Source organism: Oncorhynchus mykiss, chromosome 21 (assembly GCF_057628025.1).
Source record: "Oncorhynchus mykiss isolate SJ-2025 chromosome 21, ASM5762802v1, whole genome shotgun sequence".
Taxonomy (NCBI): domain Eukaryota; kingdom Metazoa; phylum Chordata; class Actinopteri; order Salmoniformes; family Salmonidae; genus Oncorhynchus; species Oncorhynchus mykiss.
Window position 1 is genome coordinate 38,361,041 of NC_143042.1, and position 23,795 is coordinate 38,384,835.

Here is a 23,795-nt window from a genome sequence, read left to right on the forward strand (position 1 = left end):
GAGTTAAGGTTAGGGTTAGGGTTAGAATTGTGGTTAGGTTAAGGGTTAGGAGTTAAGGTTAGGGTTAGGGTTAGAATTGTGGTTAGGTTAAGGGTTAGGAGTTAAGGTTAGGGTTAGGGTTAGAATTGTGGTTAGGTTAAGGGTTAGGAGTTAAGGTTAGGGTTAGAATTGTGGTTAGGTTAAGGGTTAGGGTTAGGGTTAGAATTGTGGTTAGGTTAAGGGTTAGGAGTTAAGGTTAGGGTTAGAATTGTGGTTAGGTTAAGGGTTAGGGTTAGAATTGTGGTTAGGTTAGGAGTTAAGGTTAGGGTTAGAATTGTGGTTAGGTTAAGGGTTAGGAGTTAAGGTTAGGAGTTAAGGTTAGGGAAAACAGGATTTTGAATGGAAATCAATTGTAGGTCCCCATACTTTTTTGCCCCACTGTATGTACGTATGCATGCATGCATGCATGCATGCATGCATGTATGTATGTATGTATGTATGTATGTATGTATGTATGTATGTATGTATGTATGTATGTATGTATCTCTGGATGCTACAGGGATGCTACAGGGACAAGTCTTGGCTGCTCTCTCTCAGTGTGACAATGTCTGACACCTGTCACTGGCGCCATGGCATCGCTCACTGGGGGACGGGATGAGCCAAACACACACACACACACACACACACACACACACACACACACAAAATAACTCTCCTCCAGGAAGCAGAGATCACACAGGTGGGATGGAGAGATAGAGAGAGAGCAGGGTTTAGAGACACGAAAGAGGAAACAGGACTTACAGAGGGCTAAAAAGGAAGGAAGAGGTATGGGGCAGGGGGGGGGGGGGGGGGGGGGGGTACAACGGAGCTTTCCGGAGACAGAGGAGCAAAAGACAAGAAAGGACAAATAAGAAAAGTCTGAACTTTGATGGAGAATGAAGAGAAGGTGGAAAGAAGATGGAGAAGAGACGGGGAGAGAATGTAGGAAAGTAAGAGGGGGAGAAAGAAGAGTTAAGTGGGTAAAGAATCAGAGCTAGAGAAACATGAAAGAGACATAGATATAAAGTGTGGATGAGAGAGAAACAAACAACTAGAGAAAGAGGAAAGAGAGGAAAGAGAGATATGGAGAGAGGAAAGAGATATATATAGAGAAAAGAGAGCGATATATAGAGAAAGAGGAAAGAGAGGAAAGAGAGATATGGAGAGAGGAAAGAGATATATATAGAGAAAAGAGAGCGATATATAGAGAAAGAGGAAAGAGAGGAAAGAGAGATATGGAGAGAGGAAAGAGGAAAGAGATATATATAGAGAAAAGAGAGCGATATATAGAGAAAGAGGAAAGAGCGAGATGAAAGAAAGAGGAAAGAGATGAAAGAAAGAAAAGATGAGAGGAGAGAGAGATGTAGAGAGAGTGAGGAGAGCGAGAGAGAGGAACATAGAAGTTGAAGAGAAAAAAAGGAAAGAGAGAGAGGAGGTCAGACTAGGTCAAGTGGTACAGGCTATTTTCTGCTTTCTAAACTCTCTTCCACACTCCCCGAGAGAATGTTCTTTGTCTTGTTTTTCTTGTTTTGCTAATAATGCTGAATATGCCATGGGTAAATCTGGGCAGAAAGCAGGGAGGCAAGGACGCATGACAGTAGTATTTCATTAGGATCCCCATTTTCCCCTTCTGATGGGAGAGATTTTAACTAAAGAAAGAACACAGCACTCAGACTGTGAAAAATAAAAAAAGAGAAACAATTGTTTGTATTGTCAGTACCGTGACCCTGCAGTGTCAGTACCGTGACCCTGCAGTGTCAGTACCGTGACCCTGCAGTGTCAGTACTGTGACCCTGCAGTGTCAGTACCGTGACCCTGCAGTGTCAGTACCGTGACCCTGCAGTGTCAGTACCGTGACCCTGCAGTGTCAACTGTAAATGCAGTGGACTCTGTCCCATGAATGACGGGTGATTGAATTGTGAGGGATTTCATGTGAATATAAACTAAAGATTTGTATCAACGAGATAAAGTTGGAATCCAATTGAATTACTGCACATATTTACAGTACTGCAGTTGTCAGTGCCTTTATCAGCGAGTTACTTCTAGTTCAGATCAAATTAGATTACATTTGGAATTCTGAGTCACAGAGTACCAGAGTCAAAATAAGCACACAACTCTAGATCTCCGAACGCATGTGCACTGTTGGGCTGTGTACACGCACGGACGCACAAACCAGCACCGACATTACAGACCACACATCTAGAGGGGTTTCAGTGTACAATCAATAACTGCAAGATCCATATACATGCATCACACACACACACACACACACAATCCCACACGCACAGTAGCACACAGCACACACATCCATCAAGTGAACGTTCTCAAAAAGCTCCCGAGATGGAGAGGGGGGGGCTGCACGGTTGAAGTAGTACAGGAAGGGGGGTCTTTTGTCCTCCTTCGCCCCTCTGACGAGCATTCTTCTGGCCCTCTTTTCTTTGCGGAGAAGAAGGGAACGAACGAAAGAGAAAAAAAATAAACCACTCCATCTGTTTTTTTTCTTCTCTCCCATGCGCCCCTGCACTACAGCTGGGCTCCAGTGGAGGGAGAGGAGGGAGTGAGGGAGGGAGAGGAGGGAGGGAGGGTTAGAGAGGGAGCAAAAGACAGTGTGAGGTGGGGTATAGAGAGAGAGAGAGAGAATGAGGAGAGAAGGGGGGGGTAAAGACGGTATGAGTGTGGATGTTGTGTGTGTGTCTGTATGTGTGGCTTCCCATAGCCCGAGAGGAAGGACAGGTTATGGTCTCTCTCATTCACAGGAAGTCCTAAATTGCTTTTGACACCATTTTGATAGGCAATCATGACTATTCATCCTGCCTTTTGACATTTGAATTGTTTACCAGAGGGTGGGGGGAAAGAGAGAGAGATTGGCACAGAACCATTTAACACTGGAACTGCCTGGCCTTTCGGCCTATAAGTACCCGTCAGACAGCGTTGCCGGGCATCCCCTTTAGCAAGCGCATCGGATGCATATCAACCCGCATAGTGCGGCAAACATAAGCCCCAACGCTTGATAAATAGTGCATAAACTACTATAAAGGATTCATTGCATTAAGGTAATATTTGTGGAAATATATCAAGTCCTAGAATAAACGTAAGCCTAATAGCCTATTTTCGTTTCCCTTACAGTAAAAAAACGACAGTCAAATCCATTTGATCAACTTGATTTGTTGATACGATTAATAATAGTTATAGTTACAGTCCAGTTACAGCTTCTTTTGACAAAGTACCAACTAAAAAGATAATATAACCAGCCAGGTACATATGTAGAATTATTTTCTATATTCCTTAACAAAAGCACCAGCGCATGAACAATTGTAAAGGAGGAATCGCATAAATAAATATTTGTGGAAATATATTCATGACAAGATAGAAAAACAGCAATTTGTTGATTGTATCGGACACTGTATTGTGGCCTTATACGCGTGCCTTTACGCATTTATCAATATCGTCTTCTCTTTGCTTGTGGTCCACAGTCGGCACACAGCTTCGGGGGCTTTGTGTGAGTAAGCCCCACAAACAAATCGGTTGCACTGCACATAGTTTTCATGGGCACCTGCCACAGGTGTGGCGGCATACCCTTGTCTGTAAGCTAACTCTTATTGTGTGTGAAATTCGTAGTATTTTCAACGGGCCGGCTGTGCAGGCTTACTGGCATCGCTCATTAAGTTGGATAGGGGACAAATATATATTTTGCATTATTCTAAAGGACTACTGCAACATGTAACATGTTTTCTTTTCCCTTACAACACATTTGATTAGTAATAGAGTTAAAGTAAACAAAACAGTCCCATAACAGCTCATTTCTACCAAGTAAAATGTAAGAGAGAATGGTATCAACCCCCAAGGCGCGCGGTCAAATGATTTGCTACTGAAAATAGCCATAACACAAACTCATCATCACACTGTTGTCTTTCTAAATTAAATCAACCTCTTCACCCTCCTTATCATTCCGTTAGGCCTAATTTAAATTCAATTGTGAAGTAAGGTGCACAATTATCACCCATTCATTAACTTGTCATTCATTCAGTGAGGAGCGAGAGGCATTAGCGCCTGGCTGGGTACCAACGTCCTGCAGCACATGGTCTTGGCACATTGTCTTGGCCGGTTAAATTTGGAAATACTCTTCTGTTTGTGATTGCTTCTGACAAATGAGCAGTGTAAAATACAAACATTTAGGAAAAGTCATGGAAGGAGCAGGGTATAGCATTTTTTGGGGAAGCAGATTTTTTTAAATTGACAAAAATCAAACGTCAGTGGCCGTTGGCGGTTCTAGTGTTAAAGCACCCACAAAGCGCAAGAGGGAAAGACGAGCAAAAAAAACCGAGCAATTTTAAATGTATAAACTGTGCCGGATTCCAACTTGGCGTAATGTGATAGAGGGGAGGAAATGGAAAGATGGACATTGACACTGGCCCGGTGTGGTGGAGGAAGGGAAGAGAGAGAAAGAAGGAGAGGGGGGGGGGGATTAGTAAGGAGAGGTGGACTCATTTTGCAGAGGGGTGGGGGGGGGGAATGTAAGAATGTGTGTGTTAGTGAGACAAAGTATGTAAGCAAGCGTGTGTTTGAGGCCTTTCAGTAAGGCACTGGGAGGGGAGCTCTTTTGTTCATGGGGAGGAGAGGGGGAAGAAAGGAGAGAGGGAGAGGTAGAAAAAGTAGTGAGCGATATGCTACTGAAGGAGAGGGAGTGCGCCTTGAAGGAAATTTAACTCCTCCAGTTGGTCTTCGGGCCAGCACTGGGAGCAATAAGAAAACGTGTGTGCGTGTCTGCACGTTAGTACTTACCACAAGACAGGCGGACAAAGAGAATGATTGGGGAAAATGGCAAAAAAAATTAAACCTGCACGTTCCATACCTCAAGGCATGAATACTAAGATGTGGATGTGTGTGTGTGAGTGCCTGCGTGCGTGCATCAGAGTGTGTCTGCATGTGTGTGTGTGTGTGTGTGTGTAAGCACGCAGCCAGAGTATCAGATTTAATCCTGTTGTTGGCGTGACCTTTATACAAGACATATCTTGTTATGGAGTTGTTGTGGACAACAAAAAATGTGTTCACTGTCTGTGTTTCTCTCCCATTCGGACGTGGTACACAGAAACCTTACATCCTGGTTACTGGAGGTACGATGCGGAGTCGCGAACCATTTACAATTTTGTCATTTAGCAGACGCTCCAGAGCGACTTACAGTAGTGAGTACGTCATTTTTTTAACTTTCCCCTGCACTGGTACCAAGTGGGAATCGAACCCACAACCCTGCCATTGCAAGTGCCATGATCTACCAACTGAGCCACACAGGACCACTGTCCTTTGGCCATTCCATCCCCCTTTCACTCCTAACCTCTCTAGGGCTGCAACTATCCAATATCTTCTTAGCCGACTAACAGGTCTCAGCTAACAACAACAGCACGTGCATGGGTTTTTTCTTTTTTCCTCGTTCCCTACAATAACTTGTATCCAGGGTCGTATTCATTAGTGCACACCGAATCAAAACATTTGCAATGGGAAACAAAAACAAGAGTTACTTATTGGACAGGTAGTCCCTCCCTGTTTCAGTCCAATTGATGTCTAATGAACACAACCCTACACGAGAGCCGAGTGGAGCTTGTGTAGTCTGAGCTTTGAGAAATAGGCTAGCTATAAACTAGACAAGCTCATGGTTTCCCTTCAGCCTGCTTTAAAAAGGTGGGATAACCAACCGGCCAGATGGACGGAAAGGAACTGAATCCATACAGGCTGTTCCTACGCCTGCCAGTTGTGTCTAGCAACATACACACCGAGTACAATGAAGTAGTATTAAGTATGCATGAAGTATCAGAGAATAAGTCACGTGAAGGTTATGAAGAAGTGGTTAAGTGGTCGTTTGAAGGATGAAAAGTAATGTCATAGTAATATTACTGCGTAAAAAAAAGAAGAAGTGGGATAAAAAGGTGAAACGAAATAAAAAGTAGGAAGAAGGAGGAGGTTGGAGTACTGTGGCAATGTAGTATCATAGCATCTTCCTATACTCTACGTGTCATAGCCAACTCCTCTATCGGTGTCATGGGTGGGAGTAAAAGAGGAATGCTGGGAGGGGAGCCTAATTATAGGAGTCTGGGTAGTATCAGGGTTGATTGGGGTTATTAAGAGGGTAATAAAGCGACTGGGGGTTAGCATAGTCCATTTCTGCTGCTGAGGAATGTGTCTGCAGCAGTGTTAATGGCTCACAGGAAGAAGCTCTCAGGGTGATGATCTACTGGCCATCACTCACTATCTGGGTCACGTCACATCAGACCACAGCCCTGTCACGACTCTACTCTCTCTCCTCTGCTCCTACTTTCTCTCATCCCTCCCTCCTCTCATTCACCCCCAAGTGCCTCCCTCCCTTTCGCTTGTTCTTCCTCTCTTCCTCCCTCCCTTTCTTTCTCTCTTCCTTCCTTCCTCCCGCCCTCGCTCTCCTTCCCCCACTCTGTCAGCGTCAGACCTCCAGTCAGCGCATCTCTCTCTCTCTCTCTCCCTCCCTCAAAGAGTCAGCCAGGACTATGACATTTACTGTGTTTCTGTGACACGATTCTGCTGGCTCGGTCAGGATAAACATTCCAAACCCTCTCTCTGAGACACACACCTGTTTGTTTTACTATCCTTGTGGGGATGAAACAATTGATTCCCATTCAAAATCCTATTTTCCCTAACCTAATCCTGAACCCCAAACACTACCTCTTAAACCTAATTCCAATTCTAATTCTAACCCTAAACCTAACCCCTGAAGCTAAAAAAGTCACCCCCACTCGTCTGAATTTTCCTCGCTTTACTATCCTTGTGAGGACTTCAGGATTCCCACAAGGCAGTTGAGGCTGCTGAGGGGAGGTCGGCTCACAATAATGGCTGGAACGGAGCAACTGGAATGACATCAAACACATGGAGGTAAGGGGAGGAGGTAGGAGGATTGTCCTGTGTGGTCGATCCAAGCCGCGGGGAGACATTTCATTAGCTTAAGAGACAACCGAGGGGGGGGGTCGACCGGAGGGGCCATGCGCTGAGAGCTGATCCTAGATCAGAGGAGACCTGGGGGATTTGGGGGCGCCACCCCTCTCTCCCCTCTCCTCACCCTCAACCTCCCTCCCTCCCCAGGCCAATGCTGATTAGCTATGTTTAACCAGTGGATCAGGAGGATGAGGACCACAAATCTCAGTGGGCTGTTCGTGGGCCCTATAGCTTTAGAGAGGCCACTCTGACAGCCTGTTCCTAACATCTGGTGTTACAGGTGAGGCTCTTCTCATATTGTGACATTTGCTCAGTTTAAATACCCCGGGACTGAAACATATACAACTGGTGGGCCTAAAGGACTCGAACAAGATCCGACTTCCTTTCATTCCTCAAACCTCATGTGGTTTCTGTGTGTCTGGGCTTCTGACATGCTGTTGAGGATGGAGTGTGTTGGACTTTACACACAACACAGTGACTATATTATATGAAGCCCACACATGCAGCATAGTGGTAGGTAGGGCAGGTCACCTCTTCTGAAGATTCTGTGTAATTTACAGTGTGTGTGTGTGAATGCGCGCAAGAGAGATCATGTCCGTGTGTGTCTGTCTATGCATGCATAGGTGAGTGTGTGTGCATCCGTGTGTGAGGGTATGCTTGACCTCATACCCCTGGGAACAGAGACAGAAAACAACTCCCACCACTGCCCTCACTGCTAGGCTTGGGCAGTATACCGTATATACTGTATACCGGGGTATTTGGAAAAAGCCACGGGATGGTTTTTCCAGTACCGTCAATACCATTGAAACCATTTCTTTGTTTGTCAATAAAAAGTTTGTTAATACATTTGAATATTTGGAGCTACTTGAAGTGTATACCCACAGTCAACTTGTGCAATACGTTAGGAGATAAAGAACATTGCGTTCTTCATTTCACCTGTCACGTTATTATAAAGCTTACGGTATTCCCCAGTAACGTGGTGTTTGTTTACAAGCACACAACTACGAGAGACTAATATTTGTTTTGTGTATGTGGCAAACTGCAGAGATGGGACCAAGTCACAATTTTACAAGTTCTAAACAAGTCTCAAGTCTTAACCTTCGAGCCTCGAGACTAGTCCCAAGTAAGAATGGGCAAGTCTCAAGTCCTAACCTTCGAGCCTCGAGACTAGTCCCAAGTAAGAATGGGCAAGTCTCAAGTCCTAACCTTCGAGCCTCGAGACTAGTCCCAAGTAAGAACGGGCAAGTCTCAAGTCTTAACCTTCGAGTCTCGAGACTAGTCCCAAGTAAGAATGGACAAGTCTCAAGTCTTTACCTTCGAGTCTCGAGACTAGTCCCAAGTAAGAATGGGCAAGTCTCAAGTAAAGTCCTAAGTTCCACAGCTCAGGTCAAGTCAAGCCACAAGTCCCTCATTTGGGGTTTTGAGTTCTCAAGTCAATGGTTAAGTGTTTTATGCCAATTTCATCGCAATGCATCAGTGATTTTGGAGCCATACGTTTTACAAACTGAATCCCTGTTTTCCCCCACTACCATAGTCTTTGAAACCGAATGCCAGGATTTTTGGGACCGATGATGCCCTGATGCAGAGGTGACACACCAGGTCCCAGCGTAGTGGGGCAAATTATTTCCCCTGGGGCCCGGAGCTTTTCCTAATCTGGTAACCTAACCAGGTATAAATCAGGACCCTATAGGGTGTGACAGTTATTATTTGGTTGAAAAATAGTTTTATATGGGCAATGATGGGAGTGAGACCAGATTTACATGAGTCATTTAGCAGACGCTGTTATCCTGATTGTCTTAAAGGAGCAATTAGGGTTGAGTGTCTTCTCAAGGGCACACTGACAGATTTTTCACCTATTCGGCTCAGGGATTCAAACCATCAACCTTTCGGTTACTGGCCAAACGCTCTTAACCACTAGGCTACCTGCCGCCAAGGTATACACATACATATATACATATAAATACACACAAATACACTACTGTTCAAAGGTTTGGGGTCACTTAGAAATATCCTTGTTTTTGAAAGAAAAGCACATTTTCTGTCCATTAAAATAACATCAATACAGTGTATTGACACATGTCTACACTGAAATACAGTGTATTGTACTGAAATACAGTGTAGACATTGCTAATGTTGTAAATTACTACTGTAGCTGGAAACAGCATATTTTTTCAAATGGAAAATCTACATAGGCTTAGAGAGGCCCATTATCAGCAACCATCACTTCTGTGTTCCAATGGCACGTTGTGTTAGCTCATCCAAGTGTATCATTTTATAAGGCTAATTGATCATTAGAAAACCCTTTTGCAATTATGTTAGCACAGCTGAAAACTGTTGTCCTGATTAAAGAAGCAATAAAACTGGCCTTCTTTAGACTAGATGAGTACCTGGAGCATCAGCATTCGTGGGTTCGATTACAGGCTCAAAATGGCCAGAAACAAAGAGCTTTCTTCTGAAACCTGTCAGTCTATTTTTGTTCTGAGAAATTAAGACTATTCCATGCGAGAAATTGCCAAGAAATTGAAGATCTCATACAAAAAGCTGTGTACTACTCCCTTCACAGAACCGTGCAAACTGGCTCTAACCAGAATAGAAAGAGGAGCGGGAGACTCCAGTGCACAACTGAGCAAGAGGACAAGTACATTAGAGTGTCTAGTTCGAGAAACAGACGCCTCACAAGTCCTCAACTGGCAGCTTCATTAAATAATACCCAATACAAATCTCTGGCAAACTGTGAGTAGCATGTTTTTGTTACTTGAATAGTTGTATAGTTTAGGTCAGAAACTGTGCAAAATGTTTGCAATGCCCTCCTTTGCATGCCCTATGGGATTTTACATTTACATGTTAGTATTGCTAACCTTTGCATTACAGAGTATCAGTGGGGTTTGTAAACAGCGCCCCTTGTGTTCAGTTCCGATATGACCAAATATCCCGGTATTACACAAGGTCGGAATGAAGGGATGACAATCTGGATACTGCCCAAGCCTACTCCCTGCCTGCCCGGTCTGTCTGCCATCCCTGCCCTCTCTGACTGGCTGCCGCCTTACTGGTTTCCCTCTCAGTGAGCCGGCTGTGTGGTGCAGTGGCCAGCCTGTTCTTTTTTTTGCCACATCAGCTGAAAGCTCTTTTCACAGCTCCTGTTGCTCTCAGCTCGTAAACTCTCTCCATCACACAGAACTTGGCTTTTTTTTAACCGCACGGCAGTTAGAGGAGCAAAATGAAAAGGGCCTGCTGCTAGAGATATTTTAACATGCCGCTTGGAGACTAGCAGATCCCCATACACTCTCTCTCTCCTATTCTGCCCGCTTTCTTTCTCTCCTCACTTTTCTTCATTTTCTCCCTCTCACTCGCTCACTCCCTCTCTCCCTCTCTCTCACATCGAGTCCTCCCCCTCTCGTCCCATCTCCCTCCTCCGTACAGTGCACTCCAAAACCCCTACTCTTGTCTCTTTTATAACCCTGAAACTTACAGTAGATATTCTCTAATCATTTTGCCTAAGGATCTGTCTAACTAAGCTTACTGCTTTTCATATACACACAACAGAAAATACCCTTCATGGAAAATACATCATTCATGTACAGTACAGGGAAACCTAAGGGTGGATTTATGGTTGGAACTAGGTTTGATTCTACCAATTTTAAATAAGCGCTAATTCCCCACACAAACAAATAACTGTTTTCATAAGACCTATAGTAACTTTTTTCTCCTCCTCTTCTGTATTCCTCTCCCTCCCCCTCCCAAATAGATTTCAAACATTTTCGGAGACCCTGCTGTGTTCCGTTTTTTTTTTGTACTTGCAACGCTTAGCCTAGTTAACCAGCCTTTTATCCCGCGCCAATTAGCAGACGATTAATTAATTATTGAGAATCTGGAAGGGGGATTAATTTTTAATGTGTGTTTGAGAGGGAATCGTTGTAGTACAAGTCACCGCGAGCAGTTTAGGGGAGACGCCCACTCACACCGGTGTTTACCATCATCTACCACAGTAGAGAGAGAGGGGGAGGTAAGAGAGGTAGAGAGGTAGAGAGACGACCAATTAAGGCTGATCGAACAGCCCCAAACCCTTTAACAACTCCCAATCCGATTGTACACACTGGAGCATCCAAAAAACCCCAGCATAAGCTAAAATCCCATCACATCTAATAAAGCCATTTATCTTGTACCGCGTGTGTGTTGGTGTGTGTGCAGAGACCCAGCCAATGTTACCCAACACCATCTACCTGATGTGTTTTCGTGTTGGAACAGCATTAGCGACCAGCGCTCCTTCCACTTCCCCTCCTAACAGAGAGTAATAACAGATTCGATCTTTCATTAGCCCAGTGTGTAGTTGATAATGGGAGATGCTGGGATAAGGATAAAGGATGTGTGTGTGTTCTAGGATAAGGGTAATGTATAGTGCCTTCAGAAAGTATTCACACCTAATTTTAAATGAATTCAATTGAGATTTTGTGTCACGGGCCAACACACAATACCCCTTAATATCAAAGTGGAATTATGTTTTTACAAATTAATTAAAAATGTGTCAATAAGTATTCAACCCCATTGTTATGGCAAGCTTAAATAAGTTCAGGAGTAAACATTTGCTTAACAATGGACTCTGTGTGCAAAAATAGTGTTTAACATGATTTTTGAATGACCTCCTCATCTCTGTACCCCACACATACCATTATGTATAAGGTCTCTTAGTCGAGCAGTGACTTTCAAACACAGATTCAACCACAAAGACCAGGGAGGTTTTTCAATGCCTCGCAAAGAAGGGCACCTATTGGTAGATGGGTAAAATATAAAAAAAGCAGACATTGAATATCCAGTTCAGCATGGTGAAGTTATTAATTACACTTTATACAATGGGTGGGTCTAATCCTGAATGCTGATTGGTTAAACGCGCATTACAGCCGGTGTCTATTCCACAAGTTACCACCAGCTAAATCTATGACGTTAAAATGGCTATTAACTCTGTTCCACCTGACTACGCAATCCACTGTCTCATCAGCCCTGACAGGGAAGTTATAAACTTGATCTCCACTATAAAAATCATCAAGAAATTCTCACATTTCTTTTAGGCTAACATTTAGTTTTCAACAGCGGAGATTTGTATAAATCTTGCTGTCTGTCTCGCTGACATTTGCAACACTGTTTCAATATTCAAATTCGATCTCCAGCTGTCCCATAGTAATGAATGTTTAGGGGTCGGGAGTCAGGATGAGACAGACAGGCAGGCAGGCAGCGCTTCTCAGCTAGTCGAAATCATGAATCAGCTGGCATCCTTTTTATGGATATACACAAAGAAATGTCAATTGAAAAAAGGTCAAACGAATCAACGTGCAGCTAGTTTGCAGTCTTTCCAGCTTGATTGTGTTAGCTGTGTTGTTGGCTCTGAACTACAGTGTCCTGACGAGAGAGCACATTTTCTATGCCAGATAAAAATGTTTAAAAAAAATCGCAGCTCATTGTTATGGAAGTATGCAAATAAATGTCACTAGAAAACAGCTTAAACAAACGCAGCTACTGTTGTTGTTTTGTCTGCACGGTTTGACGTGACTGTAAGTTAGCCGTAGTTGGCTAGCTAGCAAACAAAGGATAAGAACATTGCCAGCCAGTGTGGCACTTAAAACGAATGTCCATAGATACAGAACCGAAAGACTGAACGACTGGGTCACGTCTCTGGCAACTGATCCAATAGAACGAACAACCCGCCGGCTTAGGTAGCAACCCTAGATGTGTCAGGACAATATCTTGTGGAAGGATGAAATAGTATGAATAAATGCATCAACATAATGTTTATGAAAATATGTCAATTATTATTTTAATATGTTGGTAACCCGTTGTATAAAAGTGATATTGCCCCCGAAGCCAGTGTTTGGAGGATATATTGGCAAGGCTTGACTTCGTCTCGGGCCTAACAACACCCATGCCAATATATCCTCCTTAACACCGGCTTCTCTGGCATTATCACTTAATTGGATGGTGTATCAATACGTCCAGTCACTACAAAGATAGAGGCGTCCTTCCTAACCCAGTTGCCATAGAGGAAGGAAACCGCTCAGGGACTTCATCATGAGGCCAAAGGTGACTTTAAAACAGTTAGAGTTTAATGGCTGAAAAAACTGAGGATGGATCAAGAACAATGTAGTTACTCCACAATACTAACCTAAATTAGCAAGTGAAAAGAAGGAAGCCTGTACAGAATAAAAATATTCCAAAACATGCATCCTGTTTGCAATTACTGCAAAAAATGTGGCAAAGAAATTAACGCTTTATATTCAGGATATAAAGTTTTGATTGGGGAATATCCAACACATCACTCGTACTACTCATATTTTCAAGCATGTTGGTGGCTGCACCATGTTATGGGTATGTTTATCATCGGCAAGGGAGTTTTTGGGGATAAAAATAAATGGAATAGAGCTAAGCACAGGGAAAATCCTAGAGGAAAACCTGTTCCAGTCTGATTTCCAACAGGCGCTAGGAAGCATTAATTTTTCAGCAAGACAACAACCTAAAACACAAGGCCAAATATACAACAGAATTTTTCTGAGTGGCCTAGTTACAGATCTTCAAGCCGATTTTATGTAAAAACTATGTCAAGACTTGAAAATGGCTGTCTAGCAATGTTCAATAAGCTTGAAGAATTTAAAAGAATCATGTGTAAATATTGTACAATCGAGGTGTGCAAAGCTCTTAGCACTAGAACCGCCAATCTGTCTAGCAAAATGGCTATCTAGCAATGATCGACAACCAACTTGACCAAGGTTGAATAATACAAAATAAAATATATCTGCTGGCAGGAATTCTGGGGTTCAAGCTGTGGGGCCACTGTTCCACCATCAGGACAAATAGGACACAACATCCTGCCATGAGATACTTCTGTACTCTTTACCACACTTGCCAAATATCGCAACATAAAATGTAACAGATCATGCAATATGCACATTTTGGACGATTTGTAATGATGTTGACTACAGTAAACGTCTTCTCCAGAACCGCTAGTCCGATCGGCACAAACTTTGGTGTATAGCGTCTATGGATGTACATCTTCAAGTCGTACTCAAACAATATGGCCACAATAAGCCAATGTCCTACAGCATCCCCCACGTGGCCAAACTGAACCATACTTTACAGATTAGCTACACTCATATCCCTTATCATTATTAGATCAAAATATATAAAAACATGTGACCGTTATAGCACTACAATGTGGTTGATCTGAATGTGCCTGCATATGTTGAGTCTTGACAGTGTTTGGAACATGCGTGCCAAGCTTATTTACTGTACGGATATCCGTGTCGGATTTATATGCATTCATGTGCCAGACCACACCCACGTGAATGTTTATTGTCAGTAGCGGCCATGTTGTTTGACATACTGCTCTGGGAAATCTTGCATTGAGAGGCCTTAGTCCGTAGATGCCATTTATCAAGGTTAATTTAGATCAGCCCAGTTCCGGATGAGATGTAGGTTAAGTGTTTGTCACAAAACATTCTTAATGGCAGAATACCCATCATGGCGAACCTTATGACTGATATCCCTTATCATTTGTGCCAAATGTCATCACTCTGAGTCAAACAGATCAAGAGATAACCATGTGCCTGTTATGGCACCGCCGTGTGGTCCATCTGAATATGCTCACATATGTGGAGCGAGTGTTTGGAACATGTGTACCAAGTTTGGTTACAACGCAAATATCTCTGTCTGATTTATATGCATTAATGAACCAGACCACGGCCACATGAATGTTTATTGGTAAGTTGGTATGTTGTTTGACGTCCTGTATTAGTCTGGAAAGTATTGCGTTTAGAGACCTTGGTCCATAGATTCCATATATGAAGGTTCATCCAGACCGCCCCAGTAGTTCCAGTAGTTCCGGTTTTTCACAAAATTCTAAAATGGCCGAAAATCCATCGTGGCGGACCTTATGGTGAGAGGAGGGTCCTTCGCTACGAATTTCAGGACTCTATGTCAGATGGGGTGAGGGGCATGACCGTTCAAAGTTTGCTATGTCAATCACCTGTTATAGAGCCACTTTGAGGCCAATTGGCATGGCATTGCATAAGGTGTGGGCGATGAGCCGTTAACATCATGTGAAGTTGCACCCTCCTCGGCCATACCATCTCACGGGAATGTGCATGTTAATCTTCCTCGCTAGAAGAACCGGTATAATAAGAATCCTAATAGTGAACCAGAAGAAACACAACCGGGAACAACCTTGAAGCCCTAATAATGTACAAACGTTGTACAACACACTCTACATGACCAAAAGTATGTGGCTCATTGAACATCTCATTCCAAAATCAAGGGCATTAACATGGAGTTGGTTCCCCTTTTGCTGATATAACAGCCTCCACTCTTCTGGGAAGGCTTTCCACTAGATCTTGGAACATTGCTGCGGGGTCTGTGGACGCCCCTTCAAATGAGTAGATTCAGCTACTTCAGCCACACCCGTTGCTGACAGGTGTATAAAATCTAGCACACAGTAATAGATTCTCCATAGACAAACATTGGCAGTAGAATGGCCTTACTGAACAGCTCAGTGACTTTCAACGTGGCACCATCATAGGATTACACCATTCCAACAAGTCAGTTTGTCCAATTTCTGCCCTGCTACAGCTGGCCAGGTCGACTGTAAGTGCTGTTATTGTGAAGGAGAAACACCTACGAGCAACAACGGCTCAGCCGCGAAGTGGTAGGCCACACAAGCTCACAGAACAGGACTGCCGAGTGCTGAAAATGATCTGTGCTCAACTTCTACACTCACTACCGAATTCCAAACTATTTCTGGAAGCAACGTCAGCACAATAACTGTTCGTCGGGAGCTTCATGAAATAGGTTTCCATGGCCGAGGAGCCACACACAAGCCTAAGATCACCATGCGCAATGCCAAGCGTCGGCTGGAGTGGTGTAAGGCTCGCCACCATTGGACTCTGGAGCAGTGAAAACGCGTTCTCTGGAGTGATGAATCACGCTTCACCGTCTGGTTGTCCGACAGACAAATTTGGGTTTGGCGGATGCCAGGAGAACGCTACCTGCCCCAATGCATAGTGTCAACTGTAAAGTTTGATTGATGATAAATGATGATATGGGGCTGTTTTTCATGGTTTGAGGCCCTTTAGTTCCAGTGAAGGGAAATTTTAACGCTACAGAATACAATGACATTCTAGATAATTCCGTGCTTCCAACTTTTGGCAACAGTTTGGGGAAGGCCCTTTCCTGTTTCAGCATGACAAAATCCCCGTGCACAAAGCAATGTAGCGTCAGTGTGGAAAGCTCTTAGACTTGTCCAGAAAGACTCACAGCTGTATTCACTGCCAAAGAGGATTCGTAAATGTATTGACACAGGGGTGCTACAATTTCTAAAAACATGATTTTCACTTTGTCATTATGGGGTATTGTGTGTAGATGGGTGAGAAATCTATTGAATCCATTTTGAATTCAGGCTGTAACAACAAAATGTGGAATAAGTCCAGGGGTACGAATACTTTCTGAAGGCACTGTATGTCTCGGGGAGATTCTCCCACGGCGATTGTTCTGGTTCAATTCCTGTTCATTTAAGTATAACGTGTATTGGCACTTGTCTTAACTCATATCGATTCCACCCTTACTCCTCCTAGACTTCACCATCTCTCTCCTTCACTATCTCCCACTCTACCTCACCCGGCTTTTTTTCTCCCTATCTATCCAACCCCTCTTTCCCTTTCCTCACTCTCGCTCCCTTCCTCCTTTTTTTTCACATACATTTCCTTATGTTCCAGCCATTCCACCCCTTTTAATAAATCCAGCCTTACCTCACTCTCCTCTCTACCCCCCCCCCCCATCTGTCTCTCCTCCCTCCTTTCTCTATCCTACCTTTAGTCACAGTGTCCCCTGCTGTGTAGCTGTATAATCAGCGTCTGAATGGGACACGTTTTTAATTTGCCACGTCTGGCCACCGGGCTCTGAGAGGACTGGCAGAAAGAGAGGGCCGATGGAAAATGACAGGAAGAGATGGAGCAGCGCTGTAACCAGGTCCAGAGTTTTAGAGTTTTAGTGAGGTCCGGTAAGGGGGGGGTTTAAGATCAAATGAAAAACAGATTTTTTAAAATTGTATTTGGCTAAGGTGCATGTAAACTTCAGACTTCAACTGTATATTCCTTTACTTTGATTGTGCCTATTACTAGATATTACTTGTTAGATATTACTGCACTGTTGGAGATAGAAACACAAGCATTTCGCTACACCCGCAATAAGATCTGCTCAACATGTGGATGTGACAAATTTGATTTGAAAATGTATGCACTCACTAGTGTGAGTTGCTCTGGATAAGAGTGTTTGCTAAATGACTCAAATGTGTTCACATGACTTTACAAACATATTTCATTTGTTTTATTTGATGACTTTATTATTTAATTCCAAGTCATCTCATCTCTATAGAGCTGCTGCTGTCTGACAAAATCTCTATTTTAGTAGTTCTTCAGAGTAAATAAGGCATAGTTTTATGACTGCTGAATACCAACTATCAATCACTTAGATAATGTATTTTCAGGTTGAGATACCTTGTGAAGCAACTTCTCTCCGTCGCTCTACATTCTTCTGTCTCTCTTACGTAGCAGGCGTAAAAGAAACACACAGACCAGACAAGTAGGCACGCAATGGACTACGGTCATTGTAGTTAATTACCACATTTTCTGTGCTAAACTATGTAGAATATTGGCCTGATGGAAAGGACAATTACATCGCACAGTTCGGGCTTGATCCGATGTATCTCTAGAGAACAGTGCAATGTTCACATTGAGCCCACAGAAAGAAAAAAAACGAAATGGAAATCAAATAATTGAACCGACGTTGGTCAATGAGTTGTTTAAAAAACAGAAAATAACCAACACTTGTTAAACCCTCAGCACGACTGTTAGCTGAACATCTTTGCCCCTCCCCCTCTGAGGCATAAGCTACTGTATTTTTTTTGTTAATATATTTTTTTTATTTAACCTTTATTTAACTAGGCAAGTCAGTTAAAAACAAATTCTTAACAATGACGGCCTACACCGGCCAAACGTGAACTACGTTGGGCCAATTGTGCGCAGCCCTATGGGACTCCCAATCACAGCCGGATGTGATGCAGCTTGATTCAAACCAGGTACTGCATTGACACCTCTTGCACTGAGATGCAGTGTCTTAGACCACCACACCCCTCGGGAGCCCTGTAGTCTACCGACATTACAAGCATGAATCAGAAATTAGAGAGAGAGATTTTATAAGAATGGATTAACGTTTCAATGCTAGTTAAGGATACTATAGTTGTCACGCTTCACATTGGATTTATTAACTACAAAAAAGGCAAGCCGTGTTTTTATTTGAATTCTGGTGCAGGTCTGCACACAAGCTTGTTAGCTAGCTAGCTGTGGTTCAACGTTAAGGCAACTCTCAGAAGTTCAAGCACATTCAAAGTTCCATCATAGAAGCCGCTCTTCCGAGCTATAATTCAGATAAGGCGTGTCATAAGAAGATGTCCAGCGCTTCAAGCCAAGTCTCCTCTCTGCCTCCACACTTTCTCACCCTCTCCCCACCAGCAAAATGTCAGTCGCATCTCGCGCCCTACACTTGTCTGTCCAATCAATGCATGTAAACAACTATAGCTTGTCCTCTCCATAGCAAGCTTCTCTATCCGCACTGATTGGTGAAGTCATTTACTGTCGAGCTCAATGTAAAAATATATATATATATATATTTCAGAGGTTTAAAAAAAGGAACAATAAACCCTTACTTTTTGGGGGGTTCGAACGGCTTCAGAACTAATATTTTGTTGATCGGAACAGAACGGAAAGAAAATAATAATGGTTCTATTCAGAACAAAACGATTGCAAAATATTTTTCGTTCCAACCCTGCCTTAAACTAAGAAACACACAAGGACATGTTTTGCCCAAACAACACTACTGCCACCTTCTGATTTGGAGTATTTTCATTTAACAAGGCTGAGTAGCTCACGACTTCAAGGTCTTTGCTGTGTGAACACAAAAGAAATTGACTGCCAACACTGATTCAGATGTGCTAAGTACTGTCAGCAGTACGTTTGACAATCATATCGGCGTGTCTGAGCTATTAAAGAAAGAAAAAGCGGCATAAAATGAGAGAGAACGAGAGCGATAGGTGCAATGGGAGAACGAACGAGGCAGCGAGAACGTCCAGGAAGCAACAGAAAAATGTGACTTGAAGAAGACACTGACAAGCGGAGAGAGGGAGAGAAGGGCAGAGGGCGAGGAAGGAGAAGGTGCAGTTGGACACCCTAAACTACAGTTGCCAGTGCATTTGCTCCAAACCCAAAATGTGAACCATGCATGCACTTCAGCATGAATTTACTGATTTGTCCTGGCTTTAGATACCAGGGCGTGATCATTTTGACAGAATACAAGAAATATAGTGTGCGCGTGCGTATGTGTGTGTGGGGGGGATGATTATTCCCGTAAACACTTGTTAACTTGTAACAACTTGTGTAAATCACATTGTATTAACCATGTAAGAACATGCCTTCCATGATTTAACTGAGGAAAATTACAAGGCAATAATTTTGTGCGGAAACTTTGTGTCTACTTCGCCTAAGATTGTCCCTTTCCATGACCTGAGTGGGCACAGGGGAAAATGTGAAAGTGTGAAACAGTAACTAGTGTGAAGTAGCTAGTGTGAAAGTCACCGCGGTTATCAATTAGCTCTAGGCCGAGGCATAGGACTTACTTACCTCACAAATGGAGGTAACAGAACTAACAAGTAAAGTGGCAAGTCTATTAAATTAGAATCAAATCACACGACACCCTATCAACAGAGCATTAGGCCCACTCACAAAGTACACGGCCTACACTCCTTCAGTGAAAACTACCCTCCCGTGTCCACGGCAGAGGCACCCATCAGATTACGACGCCCACCACTGACAAAGACCCCTGTGCGTCTCAAATTGCACCCTATTCCCTATACAAAGGGAATAGGGTGCCATTTGGGACTTAGGCCCTCATTAGAGGCTTATGCCAAGAGCTACAATGGCAGAGCCGCGCAGAATTAGATCCCCTTGTTGCAGCATCTGTCCAATGAAGATAGGCCCCGGAGTAGCCAACGACCACATGGAGGCATTAAAAGCCTATTCGTCTTAAAACAGCCCTCGGCATCTGTAGCCCGGCCCAATAGCTGCACTGCTGCGCATAACCTACATTCCGTTCCAGACCGGCTATGGAGTCTCAATGTTTGGAGTAGGTTACCTACCACACACACCATCGCCACCAGGTGTCAATTCAGACGCATGGAAATTGGTGGAGGTGTGAGGAAATGGAGGTAAGGTGGTCTCGGTCGTTAGTCAGAGTGGGAAATGGGAGGTGTTTTAAATGACATTTCTCACCTACAACGGACTTTCCTTTTTACACAGGAAAATTGCAAATGAGTTGAATGTGTTATGGGCAGGCAGTCTCTTTATTGTTAATCAGTGCCAACTTGGTCTACAAGGCTACACAGTGTCTAGATTAGGCTACTAAGATGAATATTGTTTTATCACTCAGAGATCATATTAAAAACACTTAATTTTCCTCTCCGCCCATGGAAAAATGAGTAGAATTACAGCAAACTTGCTTAAAAACTGCAATATTTTCTCTATGCCCCATGGCAAAATGAGTAGAATTGAGCTCTTAAAACTGCACATGTGGTGGGTATGCAGACTGGAAGCAACTCGAGCCCCCTCATGATAAATTCAGAGTTGTTGTGTCCCCTACCCCAATCAAAGTTGCCCATCCCTGAAATAGATTTAGCCACGGGCCGATTTTTTTCTTAGGGGATGGTCGGGTGCAGGAACATATTTACAAATAATTTGTAGACTGCAAATTGACAGCAAGAACCCCAAACAGATATAATATTTGACTAAAACTAAAATGTTTTAACCTTGGTAACATTTGCATACATCACGGGTCTCTATTATGCGTGGGAATACTTGGGAACAGATCACTTCTAATCACTTGGAGCTTATTTCCTGGTGTTTTTAAGTATTTTATATAATAAATGCAACAACAGGCGGGCCGCCAGTTGGGGAACCCTGCTGCCTGTAGGTTCAACTCAACCCTACCCATAAATGGTTTGCATGACAATAGCCAAACGTTTATGTAGTCCTATCTAAATTAATTACAATGTAACAACTAGATGAAAATTGTCACTTTGAACAATATTGATTTCAATGGGTGGTTGCAATTGATGTGCTATATGGGAGAAACATTTGGGAATGATACAAATGCAGGCCATTCGATAAGCATCGAAAGGAAAACGCGTTTTCTTCGAAATATTGTCTTAAAATCCCTCAACACACACACTCAATACAAACGGGCATTTACGAGTCTGGGCCACGTAAAAGCCCACGCCGCCTTTAGCCTTGGATAACTCGACAATGGAGAGAGAGCTGAAGTCGTTATTACACACCCTCCCTCTACAAACTTCATTGAGAGCTTTCTCCACATTATAAAGATAGGCCTATAATTATCGTTTACAAACGACTGCAAAGTAATCCCATAGGCTGCACAACTTTACTTCCGACATACCTTTTGTTCAATGAATTCCAGTAGATAGGCTCCATGTTGCTCACCGCCGTTCCCAGTAAATCCAGTAAGAATATCAGCACAAATCCCAGTTTACTCCCACTTCTCCGACACGCCATTGCAACTCCACAGCCCCTATGATTTAACCCCATTTTAAAAATAAATGGTATATTTTCTATGAGGATGTAGATGGGGTGCTGTCCAAACAAAGGCTATGGCCGTGTAAGCTATAGGTGAGTCACTCAATGCGTGAGGAGGAAATATCGTGCCTTGGGCAACCGCATGGATATAAAACGAATAATAGAGCACACAACGTAGTAATTGACAACTACGGCAGAGAAAGTTGCTCTAGCTGTGTTCAATGGCTTGAGCACCACTCCCCTTCTTCCACAAAACAATAACTCCCGTTGAATCGATTTCTATCCGGATTTGATATGCGCTCGAGGAGAGCTATTTTCTGTTGCGTGTTGGTGTTTCCTATAATTGTGTTTTCCAAACAATGTTCCCTTGTTCTCTGCGCCGATTCTCTTCGGTTTCTCTCCCATTCCTTTCTACTTCTTATTTTCTTTTGAGTTTTTTACTCCGATAAATAAATTGTAGTTTCAGAAGATTCGAGACATGAGCGCAAATGCTGTGTTTAAAAATAGAAGAGGCTTTTCCCCCGGTTTAGAACAGTAGCTCCATCAGAAGGACGTGTTGATGCTCGCTGGTCGGTGGATTTGTCATTGCACGGTTTGATCCACACTGCGCGTCCTTTCTCTTCTCTTCCAGTGAGTAAATCAATATCCTTTCCCAAACGATTTGCAAATGAGACTGGCAATTCAAACAAACAAACTCAGGTGGTGTTGACAAATCCAGCAATCAATTTATCACATAACACATCAAAACACTGGACTAGAACGAGAACTGAAGGCTAGAAGATCTCCAGCCTATTCAACTTCAGCCCTTACCAGACGAACAAGAGCAGAATAAAACTTTGAATAATACATCGAACTTTAACTCATCTTCGTATGTTATAGACTCGCCTGTCTGATGTGGCGAGTCATTTGGAATCTGGATGGCTTCCAATGGTTTCCATTCGATATGTCCCCCGTCTCACTAGTTCAAAATCCCACTCGTTTGACTTGCCTAACGCTCGGAGCACATTGACAGACTGACTGCTTGTTTGGGAAAGGGGAGGTGTATGTTCGAATGAAAAAAATCCCCATCTTCCGAATAGCAGGCAGGCGCACTAATGGATTGGAATTCTCTTTCAGCATTTTTTTCTTCTGGTCGAGTCGGTTTTTAGCCCTCCCTCAATTTACATATAACCCCTCCTCCACCTGTGGGGTAAACTCAGGTTTAAACTCAATTCAACGGGCTTTATTGGCATGGGAAACATATGTTTACATTGACAAAGCAAATTAAATAAATAAAACAAAAAGTGAAATAATCAATCAGAAATGAACAGTAAACATTACACTCACATTTCAAAGGAATAGACATTTCAAATGTCATATTATGGCTATGTACAGTGTTATGATAGCTGTCGATATTTTCTGTCCTTTTCAAACACGCAAAAGCGACCCACCCTCTCCCTCCCTCTACTTCATCTGTTCGCAGACTCCAACAAACAGTCGCTCATTCACACTATCATGCATGACAAATGCTGCGATTTTTTTGGGGTGAGAGAGTTTGTGAAAGGGCTCGAGCGCCCCCAGTGTGTATTTCTTCATGTTCACAAACGTGGTAGCCCACTTATGTGATTTTCTGAAAGAAAATGATAGGTCTCTACTCTCTCATTACTAACATATAATAACGTTTATTTGACAATCCTGAAACGTGTATAAAGACAGAATGAATGTCATTCTAATGATGACATACATCCCAAGGCTATTACCCAGACTCCCAACAAGATTTTTCTCTCTGTGCTTTGACATTGTTTGGGAAGTATAGTCTAAGCAATAACTTCCAATACCAACAGTTGAAAGAGCCGTTTGATTTGACGATGTGCAGGGCATCGCGGACGACAGGCCACACACTATTGCTTACAGTGGAGCCGCGCTCGCCAAGAGAACAGACGGGGCCAAATGCCATCTGACTGTCAAGTAGAGACCAAAACCTTGCCTGCACTTCCACCCTGTGGTTAGCCATGGAAGTGCAACGTATCATCTGAACGTCTTTACTGTGTATTTACATGGTTTGATATCTTTAAAAAAACGTAACCCTTGATGTCCTGGTTCTGAAATGATTTCGTAATATATTTTCAGCGCAGATGAAACTAAGATGATAAAATAAGACAACATATTAAA

General features: G+C 43.1%; 1 protein-coding gene across 1 annotated transcript in view; it reads right to left on the reverse strand.

Annotated features, from left to right (window-relative positions):
• LOC110500514 (ephrin-B3) overlaps positions 1-23,098 on the reverse strand; it is a 108,592-nt gene extending 85,494 nt beyond the window's left edge. The window contains exon 1 of the mRNA XM_090214598.1: positions 21,508-23,098. Coding sequence (XP_090070724.1) covers positions 21,508-21,656 — 149 coding nt within the window. The 5' untranslated portion in view covers positions 21,657-23,098. The remainder of the gene's footprint in view (positions 1-21,507) is intronic.
• Between the last annotated feature and the right edge of the window lie 697 nt (positions 23,099-23,795).